This window comes from Ixodes scapularis, unplaced genomic scaffold, assembly GCF_016920785.2.
Source record: "Ixodes scapularis isolate PalLabHiFi unplaced genomic scaffold, ASM1692078v2 PGA_scaffold0__279_contigs__length_252992795, whole genome shotgun sequence".
Lineage (NCBI taxonomy): Eukaryota > Metazoa > Arthropoda > Arachnida > Ixodida > Ixodidae > Ixodes > Ixodes scapularis.
The window spans coordinates 32,552,334-32,564,334 of NW_024609835.1; the positions used below are offsets into that span (position 1 = coordinate 32,552,334).

General features: G+C 47.8%; 2 protein-coding genes and 1 pseudogene across 2 annotated transcripts; 1 reads left to right on the forward strand and 2 right to left on the reverse strand.

Moving 5' to 3' along the window:
• Nucleotides 1-725: 725 nt before the first annotated feature.
• Nucleotides 726-4,061, reverse strand: LOC120837513 (transcription factor MafK-like). The gene is made up of 2 exons (XM_040206935.2): nucleotides 4,044-4,061; nucleotides 726-1,499 (listed from the first exon to the last, which is right to left on the reverse strand). The coding sequence occupies exons 1-2, from the start codon at nucleotides 4,059-4,061 to the stop codon at nucleotides 891-893; spliced, it is 627 nt and encodes a 208-aa protein (XP_040062869.1). The 3' UTR covers nucleotides 726-890.
• Nucleotides 4,062-4,619: 558 nt separating this feature from the next.
• LOC115321804 lies at nucleotides 4,620-5,212 on the reverse strand (annotated as a pseudogene).
• A 3,703-nt stretch (nucleotides 5,213-8,915) lies between these two features.
• On the forward strand, nucleotides 8,916-11,339 carry LOC120837514 (52 kDa repressor of the inhibitor of the protein kinase-like). The gene has a single exon (XM_040206936.1). The coding sequence runs from the start codon at nucleotides 8,916-8,918 to the stop codon at nucleotides 11,337-11,339; it is 2,424 nt and encodes an 807-aa protein (XP_040062870.1).
• The last annotated feature ends 662 nt before the right edge of the window (nucleotides 11,340-12,001 follow it).

The following is a 12,001-nucleotide window of genomic DNA, read 5'->3' on the forward strand; positions in this document are numbered from 1 at the left end:
TACAACTCCTGATTTCTAAGTACATTTCCCAAATTTGAAAACAAAAAAAATGACGTATTGTCACATGAAAACGCGCTATTGTCTTTCCAGATGTCATTTCTCTGACTGAAATATTGGCTGCTATAAGAACGATGGAAATAAGTGTCTTATAAGTTTATTGTGCTAAATAGTCAGCGAGAGCAAAAATAACTACTCTACGGCGACGTGACTTTGTGCAATGTGTGCCGCTATCTCCAAAAAGAAAAACGGTTGCAACTCTGATTACCCCAAGAGCGATACAAACCAGTTGAAAGAAAAACACTGTACAGGGGATGAAAAGGCATAATAAAAGCTTGTGTTAAAAAGTACTTGTTCTTTACTTTGAATGTACATTGTATCCATAGTACTTTACTTCAAGTAAATTACACCAAGTGTACTTACTAGTTTACTTGAAGTACATGACCTCTCATTTACTTTGTACTTCCAAGTATTTTAAGTGTACTTTACGCAACACTGAAAACAAGCAAACACTGTCTCGAAATCAAGCTCAGGCAGTGCTAAACCCCGAAGTAGAAATTATACATCCGTAGTACATCAATGACCAAAAAATACAAAACAACTAGTCACGCAGAAGCAGATCCAGCTACTAAGCATTTCTGTTAAAAAACAAGCCGATTTATATTAGGCTAGCAGAATTTGGCTAACGGAACAAAACCTATAGATAATTTCTCGTCACCATAAAAAAAAGGTTAACTTTAAAAGTAATTTGCTTCTTTTTTACGGTAGTTAGTAATTTACTCAATTACTTTCATTTGAGTAATTTCTGCTCTACTCAAATTGCTTTTGAGACCAACACCGAGTAACTCAACATAATTACTTTTTTTTTAGTAACTCGTACATGTCTGCTCGTCTCAGTGGGCGTCATGGCGGGCCCCGTGGCCAGCTGCCAGCGCGTCTCGGCGAATGTCTTCGGGCAGCGGCACGCCCCTCTCGACGCACCAGCGTGCGAGTCCCAGGAAGTCTCGCTCGACGCGCTCCACCTCGGCGACCAGCTCGTCGTTCTGCTCCCGGAGCGCTTCGATGGCGCTCCTCAGCTCGCCCTTGGCGCGCTCCAGGCTGCTCCGCTGGGCGACCCGGCGCGTGCGGCACACGGCCGCGTAGCCGCGGTTCTTGAGAGTCCGGCGCAGGTGCTTGACCAGGCGCGCCTGCTCGCAGCTCAGGCCTCGCTCTCGGAGCTCGACGTTCAGCTCGCGCACGCTCATGTCGGCCAGCTCGGTCTCGGAAACCCGGAGATGGAGCCTCGCTAGAAGAACCGGATCAGAGCTCTCGGGCGTCCCATCGTCCTCCGGTTGCATCGCGGGCCGCTTGCGACGGGACGGCTTAGCGTCAGGGGAGGGCTCAGGCACGTCGGAGTCCTTCGGGGGCTCTGCGACGCGATGGGAACAAACAAAGTTTCTGAATGCGAAGAGAACATGCCGATTTCGGCGAGCGCATTGTTCCATGTACGCGTTAAAAAGCCCCTGAAAAGAAAAAGTAATTTTTTAACAGTTTTATTGGGACATTTTGACGCGAAAACAGGATTAGAGCAATATTAACGGCGCGAGATTTATTTTAAATTTTGCGCGCAAAGTTCATGACGCCACGGAAGGATCCTACCCTCTTTCCACCTCAGCGAGATGGTGGTACCATCTCTCGACCTCAACGCGAAGGCGAAGCCGATCCACCTCTCCTCCACGCGCCCGAAATGCCGAGTCAGAAAACTAGTGGAAAGAGGGGACCACCGACTAAATCGCGTCTCGCGTCGTCAATATTGCTCTACTTTTGTTTTCTTTTTCGCGTAAAATAAATTTTTGACACGCGTGTCCCAACCAAACTGTTAAAAATAAAATTAAAAACATTTTCTTTTCTTTTTAGGGGCTTTTTAGGAACATGAAAACGTAGAGCCGCGATCGCACTGCTTGTACAAAGGGCAGTCCGGAGACACTGCCTGGTTGTACTTAAATCACGCTAAATTTAGCGAAAAAATTTGAGTCACGTGACCGAACCGATTTGTTTACCTGACGAGATTTTCTGGGGAAATTGACGTCACGTTCACCAAGTCATGCTTCCTCGCTAGTTAGCGGTAAAATTTTATTACAATATAAATTCTGTTTTACTTTTTTTCGAAACGACAGTTTTATGTTTTCTAAAAAATCATAAACGATCGCTCCTCAAATACCGCAGTTCATGCATTGTAAAACTTTCAAAAAAAAAGTTCATTTCTTTTCTTCTTTTTTTTATGTTGAAGGTCGAAGTTTATATATTTTTCTATCGAGAACCGCGAGTGCGTGCCGTTGTGCTGTGAGTGTTTGTCTGGTTGTAAAAGTGTGAACGACCAATGACGACGCGAAGGCGCTCTGTTCCGTGACATACTAGTGTTGCCATTGGACCTTATTTTCCGCTAAATCCAGGATTATTTTTACTTTCGATGGGGCACTAATGAGTTTAGCGAGAAGCGAGTCTTTTTACGGACCCTTTCCGTCGACGATGTATTTCTAGCAGATGTCTTAGATTGGCCATTAACTAAAATTTGCTCCCTAAAATTTACACCCTATTTGGAACGCGTAGACGGCGCAATTTAGGAATCATCCGCTCCCATCGGTGTTATACGCAAATCAACGTGGAAGGCTACTGCGAAAAGCAAGTGCATCAACTCTGTTGAAGCCGGCCGGCGGATGATTTGACGGACTCGACGTCCTGATCTCTTTTCTTTCGCAAACGTTTGTGTGGCATTAGGTAGAAAATAAATGCTTATTTGCACTCGTTATTCCCAGCATTTGCTTTTTGTTTCGAACGTATCGGGGTGCAAATCCCTGCCCCGAATCGCTGCTTCGATTACACCATCGCGCTGAACCCAGCGCGCTTTGGGTTCGCCGACACTGAATTATAAACAAATAAGTTCTTTTGATAACGCCGGTTGCGTTCGGAGTCTGAACCTACGGCGAGGCAAGGTGCTTTAGCGACTGTAGTGTCTTTAACCCTTTTGTACTTGGAAGTCTGGCAACGTAGGAAGGAGAGGCATATCACACGCGGCTGCCGCGTTACGTTCAATAAACATGTGTAACGTTTGAAATCTACAAGAATCCATGTCTTCAAGCAACCATCTAAGATTATAAAAGTGGCGAGTTTGAGATCGAACAACGTGAGAACGCCCAAACAACCATTTTTAGTGGTACGGACCCTTCAGCATCAAAAAACCGAATTTCTGTGGCCACTGAATAAACAACGCTTCAGAGCAACGGCACTTACCCATCTTGGTGCATAAAATCATGGTTGCCAGTTATCTGAAGTTCTATCTGAAATCGCAGGAAACGCTTTTCCGTCCTCTACAAATGTTTAAACTGTTCGCGACAGGGGAAAGCGACATTACATTAGCTTCCTAACCGAAGCTGATGCTGAGGAGGTCGCACTTTTGCATCATGACGACCGCCGGTACCAAGGTGGCGGCCACCAATATCTGGAAGCAGAGTGCCGATATTCCGTAGCTCATTTAGTGGTTCTAGTTCCCCCGCTTCCCTTCTGCGACACCCGTTCCACTGAGAGCAATGACGTCGGCACCCAGAGGTTGAAATGGGTGAAACGCTTCGACAACTTCGCGTGGTAGCCTGCGGCATCACAAGCGACGTCCGTTAAACTGCCATCCTGCTACACTACGTCGGGGAAGACGTCCACAATACTTACTGTGCTCAACCCGACCCTCCAGCGACCACGTCAGCAGAGGTCGTTTCAAGCTCCACCAATGACTTAGATTATCTTTGGTGGTCGTGTCTAAACCATAAAAAGCGGCACGTGACCACGGAGAAGAGAGTGAGCGCAACTCAAACTAACAAGGTCTCGATCGGCGGATTTCGTGCGAAAGAATTTTGAGCCGAAAATTTTGTTCTGGGTAGAGTTGCTCTCATATGTCATGTACAAATAAAAAACTTGGCGAGGATAAATATCCTGTCAGTGTCCTTACCAACAAACGCCAGTGAAATACGAAGAGTCCTGGGCCTGTTAACTACTTCGGACGTTTCCTGCCTGACCTTGCAAACTTCACACATCTGCGCCAGTTGACGATCAATGGAACACCATGGTCCCAGACCAGTGTCACTTAACAAGTATTCAACGAGCTCGAAAAGAAGCTATCAAACTCCACTGCCCTGGCTTACACGAATTTAGAGAAAAGCACCGAGCTGATCGTTGATGCTGCATTACGTGGCATTGGTGTTATCCTTGCGCAGTCCTCTGAAACCGGATTCAAGGTGGTTGCACGCGGAAGCCGAGCCTTGACAGCTGTGGAAACTAGGTACTTTCAGATAGAACGAAATATATTGCCTGTTGTCTGGGGAGTAGCGCACTTCCACTTTTAACTGGTCGGCACCAGCTTTCGAGTGCTGATTGACCGCAAGCCACCGCGGTCAGCAGTCTGTCTAACCCACTGTCCTCACCGTCAGCAAGTATAGAACGTCTGGCACTTCAGCTTTAGCTATACAGCTTCAGCATCGAACACACCAAGAGATCGACAAATCCCAGTGACTATCTGTGCCGCCGCCCATTTTCCTGTGCCCAGAGCAAAAAGAAGTTTGCAACCTTAGGAAGATCTCTAAAGGATATGTAAACTACATGATACAGCAGAGCCTACCATGTGCCATGACCCTCGAGGAAGTCGCAAGGAAAACCACGGCAGACCCAAAGCTCTACAGGTTGATAACAGTCTTGCACCAGCCTTAACATGACAAAGTGCCTGGAAGGACGTAGTACACCGTCCATTTGGTTGAACATCAAATTAACTGCATGTGTCCAAGGAAGGGTAACCCTGCGGGGCACACGGATTGTCATATTTGCCAGCCTGCAGCCCAAGGCAGTACAACTTGCGCATAAGGGTCATCAAAAGATCGTTAAAACAAATGTTACTACCCAGCACGGTCCGGCGGCCTGGGGTGGACATGCTTGTGGACGGAACAGTCAAGACCTGCATAAGCTGCCAAGCGGCAACACCTGAGCATGAACGGGATCCCTTGCCAATATCTGAACTAGCAAAAACTCTTTGGACAGAGTTGTCATTGGACTTTGCCAGCCCATTCTCAGATAGCAGCTATGCAATGGTCGTTATCAGTGACTGTTCCAAGTAGCCAGTGGTCTGCATCATGCGAACTCGTGCAGCAACAGAAGTGATCAGCAAGCTCAGTTCAAGTTTTGCCAAGTTCGGCATTCCAACCATTCTCAAAACTGACAATGGTTTACCATTCCAAGGCTAGAGGCTTCTCGGCGTTTGCCAAAGAAATCGGATTTAGGCGTCACCGCATTATACCGAGGTGGCCTGAGGCAAACAGGGAAGTAGAAATATTCATGAAAACGCTCAAGAAACTTGTCGTCACGAGCAAAATGGCGAAGACTGGACGAACAACCTTCAGTCCTTTCTGTTGGCCTACCGTTCGACCCCACATGGTTCCACGGACATTCCACCATTCGAACTTATCTTCAAGCGGACAGTGCGGAACCTATTACCAGCCCTCCCAGACGTGGACGACAGCAACAATGTTCGCATTGAGGCACAGCGGAATGATGTAGCCAGGAAAAAAATACAACAAAGCATACGTTGACGTCTTGTGATGCTGCCTCACACGCAGCATCACAAGTTTGTTTTCGGTCAGCTCTTTCTCTGTAGATAAACAAACAGCTTAACAGGTTCACTCTGCCCAAGACCATATACAGTCATAGCAGTACACGTCTTTAGCATAACAGATAGCAACGGCAGTCATTACGCAACAAGCTAATTTTTTAAAGATGTTTTTAGAGTGATTTTTGCAGCCGGGAACGAAAATCCGGATCTCGAAGAGTCAGCACCACTCTCAACCGACCTCGACAACTGCATGCACGTCAAAGTGTCGCCTATCTCCTGTCCCATTGGCACAACCAGCAACTGAACCAACCAGGGCAGAGCGCTGCTATCCGACAAGAGTGCGTGGAGCACCTTGCTATCTCTCGGACTTCACAGTGTAATAAAAGTTAAAAAATATATATATATACATACAAGTTTGTTTGTTTTTTTTTTTTTTTTTTTTTTGAGAGGGCGACAAAGGTAATTTTGGTGAACATTCGTACCACTGGTAGCTTGCTAACTTTCAAGGCAACAACCTATTTCTAGCTTTATTTCAGGAGGATAAATGTAGTACCCTTAACCATTTTCTACTTAAAGTCTGGCATCATGGGAAGGAAAGGCATCAAACATGGCTGCCGCGTTACGTTCAATCAAGGAGGTTAGAAAACATGGAGTGGGCATGACGTCAGCCCCGTAGCTCCCGCAAGCCATAACCTCTTGACGCTCGCCTCTTTCTTAAGCTTTCTCAATCTCCAGAGCCAACCAAAACAGACCTCCTCAACAGTAGGCCCTTCCCGTGATCAGGGGCGGATTTAGGGGGGGGGGGCGGGGGGGGGCGGCCGCCCCCCCCCCCCCCCCCCCAAGACAATTCTGAATTTTTTTTTTTTTTTTTTTAGTATTTGGTTTTGGTCAAGTAGCGATTATTTGGTCAGCAAACTAGATCTGTGCTACCGACGCAGGACAGTAGATTCGGCCTTCTGTTTTTCCTTGGCAACGTCTTTGTTATTTAATAAAAAAATGGAGAGACAGGAGTGGACAAGTTTACCAGACGCGAAATGTACCGGCGAAGGGAAAGCGGTGTTTGTTCAAAGTTCAGAACCTAAGATAGCAGCTTTGCGGCGCGGGCTCGTCCAAAGCGTCTTTTCACCCTGTACGAAGGCGGCGGCTTTGGTATCGAGGCTCCCTCCTCCCTCCGTCCCTCTGTAGAGCCATCCTGTGCCGCTGAATTGGCACCACTGGTTGAAAGGCGAAGAGAGGCGGGAAAAGTCCACTATTACCGCAAGACTCGGATAAAGGGGTGGAGGGGAGGTTGTTCGGTGTCGACGCCCAGCCATGTCTCTCGGGTAGCATGGTCATCTCGCTGGCGTCCAGCCTTTCTCACTTCATAGCAAAATATGTGATCGAAGACGACCATCTCCCGAACAATCGGACCTGAAGACGACGATTATCCCCCCACTTTGGAATCCTGCGAATGGGGATGGGAAACATCTCCAAGGTCTTCAATTGGCTGCTGGACGCTCCCTGGATTGTTTCCCCGCAGACAGCCGGCTCCGTTTAATCTCCCCTCCCGCCACCGTGGCGGATAAGAATCGGGAAAGCACGGAACACACATTGTCGCGTTCCGCCGCCTCGGCGCCAGCCGCAGGTAGAAGTCCGAAGGGTTGACACGTGACGTGAGGGAGAGGAGTCCTTGAGCGGCGCTTCCCCGGAAGCGACTGACGCCAGCCAGACTGGCAAGGCCCCGAGCGTTCGGCTAAGCCTGGGCGAAACCTTCCCCCAAAGTGGTCTTAACGACTGGGAAAATGCTTCGATGACCTTCCCACGCACTCACACACACATGGAGGTGGGACGGGTCATAACAAGGTGTTGTTGAGATGGCGATAGCGAGGTCAACAAGAAATACAAAGAGAGCGCGCATACCAAAGCTCAACTGGTTCATTTTCGCTTCCCGTCTTAGGCGACGGGCATTCCCCTCTCCTCGGCTACGTTCTCCCGAAGCGGGAGGAGCGCAGCAAGGCCACGAGGCAGGGCGAGTTCTCTCGAGCGGTCAGCAACGTAGGTCACCACATTGTACACGCGTGCGTGTGTGGGCTCTGAGTGATGCGCCGCCGGGCCTGAGCGAAGGTAACTCGGGAACGCCAGCGCTCACGTTTCACAAGTTAGGAACGGTCGGTCAGGCTACTTTGAAGGGGAGTCAGTTGGGTAGTTTAGAGCGCCGAGAACAGTGCAGCTCCAAGATCCGCGAGGGAAACCAAACGTGGACTTCTTTACCGTGTTGCACCATTCATCCCTTCTCCGTCGCGGATCGCTGTTTTTCAGTGACGATTGACATGGAAGACGTGGTGACGCGCACGTTCGAGCTTAGTGGCGGCGCTTTCGACCTGTCGTTCACACGTTCACTCCTGGGCAAAACAGTGATTCGGCCGGTAGCGAGAAAGTGCTGTTGACCTCCAGAGACAAAGTGAGCCCAAGGCGGATGAAGTAACCGGGAGTCGAGTTCTGCAGCCGCTACAATGGTGAGTTGCACTTTAGGCCGTAAAATGACGTTGCTCTTTCGACAAATCATAACGAGGCATTTTCTGCACTTCGCTCGCGTATGAGGTGGTTGGTAGCCGTGACCCATGCCGGAAAAGTAATTGACATAGGTAGTAAAAAAAAAAAAAAGCTAAATGAAACGTGTGGACTGTTCGTTTCTTTTCCACCATCCGCAGCGACATAACGAAAACGTCGCGCTGCAGACATTAATTGTTTCCTCCTCTTTCTATGCATAAAAATTAGTCATAGACTGTGTGCGGCGTTTCTTTCGGTCGATGGATAATCAAAATATTTATGCGAAATTCGCTCACTAAATCCTTTCGTGGCGTGGAAAGACACTGATGGTTTTAAGAACCCCCAGCCAACCAGCGTTTGGGACTTGGTATGTTATATTGAGCTATTTTTTCTAATAGATTTTCTTTGTATTTGTGTACGCAGCCTTTACTACTTTCACGTTCTATTTACACTTCGGCTTGAGACGCATAAGATCGCACAGCTGATATTGGTAATTAGTGCTGATTCAGTCACTCGTGGTATTTATAAATTACGTCACTTATGAATGAGTTCTATCTGTTTAGTAAAACAAGTTGTTTTTACATAGAGTGAAGATGGTCCACCAAAGTCGTCCAAGCGGAAAAGTACCACTCTGCATAACTTCTTCCAAGCTGTGCCCAAAAAGATTATCACTGAGGCAGACATTGCAAGCAACGACTCGAAGCTCACTTTGAAGTCTGATGGCGTGGATGAACAACTCAAGATTGAGGCTCTCCCGTCGCCCATGGTCAAGAATTCTGACGGAACTACCCCACTAGATCCAGCCGTCCACACAGTTCGGAATCCAGCGGCTGACTTTGGTTTGCAATATGACATTGGCAACTTCGTTGGGGCGAGGCCAGACGACCACACCGTGGTTGGCTTACTCGAACACCATTGGATGCCACCTCAAGGTTACTCCTTCCCTTTCTCCGAACACAACAAGGGACAGACAGTCGAACGGAGGTACGTCAGAAGTGACCACCTGCTGAAATATCCTTGGCTGGTTGTCTCGGATGCCAAGGCAGGTTTGTTCTGCAAATTTTGTCCTCTTTTTGCCACCGGGCACATTGGGGGTAAACACAAGACAGTTGCCCTTCAGGCTCTTGTAACGGAGCCTTTGAAAAAATTCGCGAAGCTTCTGGGGAAAGATGGAGCTTTGGAAACCCATTCCAAAGCTAGATATCACATCGAAGCAGTGGAAGCGGGCAAGGCTTTTCTGAAAGCTTGTCGCGACCCAGCAAGGGTCGTGGCAAACCAGATCGATACACAGCGAATGCGGCAGGTGTCTGAAAACCGCGCGCGGCTTGTCTCGATTGTCGACAACGTTGTGTTCTTGGCCCGGCAGAATATTGCCTTCCGTGGACATCGGGATGACGGCCCAGTGGTCACTGGGAAGAACGGCAATGACAGTTCAGAGAATGGAGGAAACTTCAAGGAGCTGCTGCGCTTCAGAGTGAAATGTGGTGACCATGCCCTCGAAAAACATCTCTCCACAGCCACAGGAAGGAAGATGTTCACAAGCAAAACAACTCAAAATGCCCTTATTGAATGTTGCGGAGACGAAGTTCTGTCCGTGATCTTGGCACGAGTTCGGCAGAGCAAATATTATGGCATTATGTTCGACGAGACAACCGACGTGGCTCACAAGTCTCAGCTATCTCTTGTTTTGTGGTATGAACATGATTTAAAGATCAAAGAAGATTTTGTGGGTTTCTTAGATCCTCGAGAACTCAAGCCTCAAGATTCAAATCAGAATCGGAATTCGTCCATGTCGGACAGCGGGTCCGACGAGGAAGAGCAAGACGAAGACGACGCACTGGAGCCAACACTGACTGGTACCAAGCTCGGAAAAATCGTGCTAAGTCTACTGAGGTCATTGTCTCTCAACCCCAAAGGCTGTGTAGGCATTGCAACAGACGGATGCTCAGTAATGACTTCCGAGCTCTGCGGTGCCATTCAGGAAATCCAAAAAGTAGCCGTGCATGCAGTTCGATGCCCCTGCTTCAACCACAGCTTGAACCTTTCTATATCCAAAACATCAACTGTGCAAAGTGTCCGAAACACCACCGGGACAATGCGGGAAGTCATTGCGTTTTTTACGGCCTCGCTCAAGCGTAACGCCGTTTTGAAACTCCAGCTTGGCAAACAGCTGACCAAGTTATGCGACACACGTTGGGTCGAACGTCACGACGCTGTTTTGCAGTTTAGAGAGAGCCTGGGAAGCATCGCAAAGGCGTTGGAAACGGTTTCGCAATGGCGAGAACCAAGCTCGGCTGCCAAGGCAAGATCACTGCTTATCTCAATCCTGGATGCCGAATTTGTAATTGCAACCGTAGCTCTCTACGATGTACTCTCAGTCACGCTTCCCCTAAGTCGGCTGCTCCAAAAGCCGGATCTGGAAATGAACAGTGCCTCGGACATCGTAAAAGACACGATCGTCGTCCTGAGCGAAAAGCGGAACCCATTAAACGTCGAGAAGACTTTCAGAGAAATTTTCGCGCATGCAGAAGAAATTGCCGAGAATATGGGAGCGCAACTAGATGTGCCTCGTCTAGTCCAACGACAAATGAGCTGCGAAAAATTGCCTCCACAGACAGCCGAGTCATACTTCCGCGCACATGTATACATTCCTCTTGTGGAATCTGTCGTGGAAGATCTTAAGCAGCGTTTTCCGGAAGAGGTGCTGGAGGTGTACAACCTCAACACACTTTTGCCTCGCCATGTGAATGAGAAGGGAGCTGAAGCAAAGCTCAGCATCCTGGCGGCAAAATACGGCGTGCTCCTCGGAATGGGGGACGTAGCTTTGCAGACCATCATCAGAGCCGAATTTTCACTGTGGGCGGCGAAATGGAGACGCGAACAAGAGAAGGGGCCTCTTCCATCGACAGCTGTGGAGACACTTGAAGAGTCGGAGCCAGAGCTCTATCCGAACATCAGGACTCTGCTGCGCGTTCTCGCTACACTGCCCGTTAGTGTTGCGACGGCTGAGCGGTCTTTCTCCACCCTTCGTCGAATTAAAACTTGGATTCGATCGCGGTGCGGCGAAAAGAGACTCAACGGTCTTGCCCTCCTCCACGTCCACCGAGACGTGAACGTCGACCAAGAGAAGGTGGTAGACCGCTACGCGCAGGGAGCACGACGAAGGAAGGCGATGTTCGTGCTCTGAAGATGAAGAACATTTAATTTGATAACTTGTGTAAATAATTATGTCTCTATTTTATCCTCCCCAAATGTAGGTTTTTTTTTTTTCTTCATCTCATTAGATAAACATGAATCTGTTTAATAAATAAGTTTAATGTTGCTCCATGCAATTTGTCTAGGCACTGCGCTGAAGACCATTTGAGCTGGCATTTTTGTTTTTTTATTGGTTTCACGGATCCACAAGACCATAAAGAATCGAACAGAGTTTAATTACTCCAACAAAATGCTCACTTTTCTCAAGAACTCTGCATTTTCGAGAGTGAGTCAATAAAATAACAATGCAATTAAGAAGGTATTTTGATCACGTTCGTCCAGGATTTAGAAAGTCTCCATATTATTCGGCCGTCTTACATTTGTCTTGCTAACAAATCCTTTCCTCTCCGGTCTTTGTGGTGTTTTTTTTGTTGTTTTTTTTTTTGTCTAAATTGATGTATCTTGTTTGATCGAGTCCCTGCACAAACTCTTTCACACCGGGTGCCTCAATTGCCCGTGTTGCTTAAATGGTTTAGACAAAGAATTTAGAACCATGCATACGTATGTCTTTCTCTATCTCTATTTTTGTTTTTTACCACTTATAGTGCTAACCTTTGAACCACTGAAGCAACAGGTGCGGGTTTATATAAAAGA

Coding starts and splice junctions, on each gene's coding strand:
- LOC120837514 (XM_040206936.1), top strand. CDS start 8,916: ATGGTCAAGAATTCTGACGGAACTACCCCACTAGATCCAGCCGTCCAC.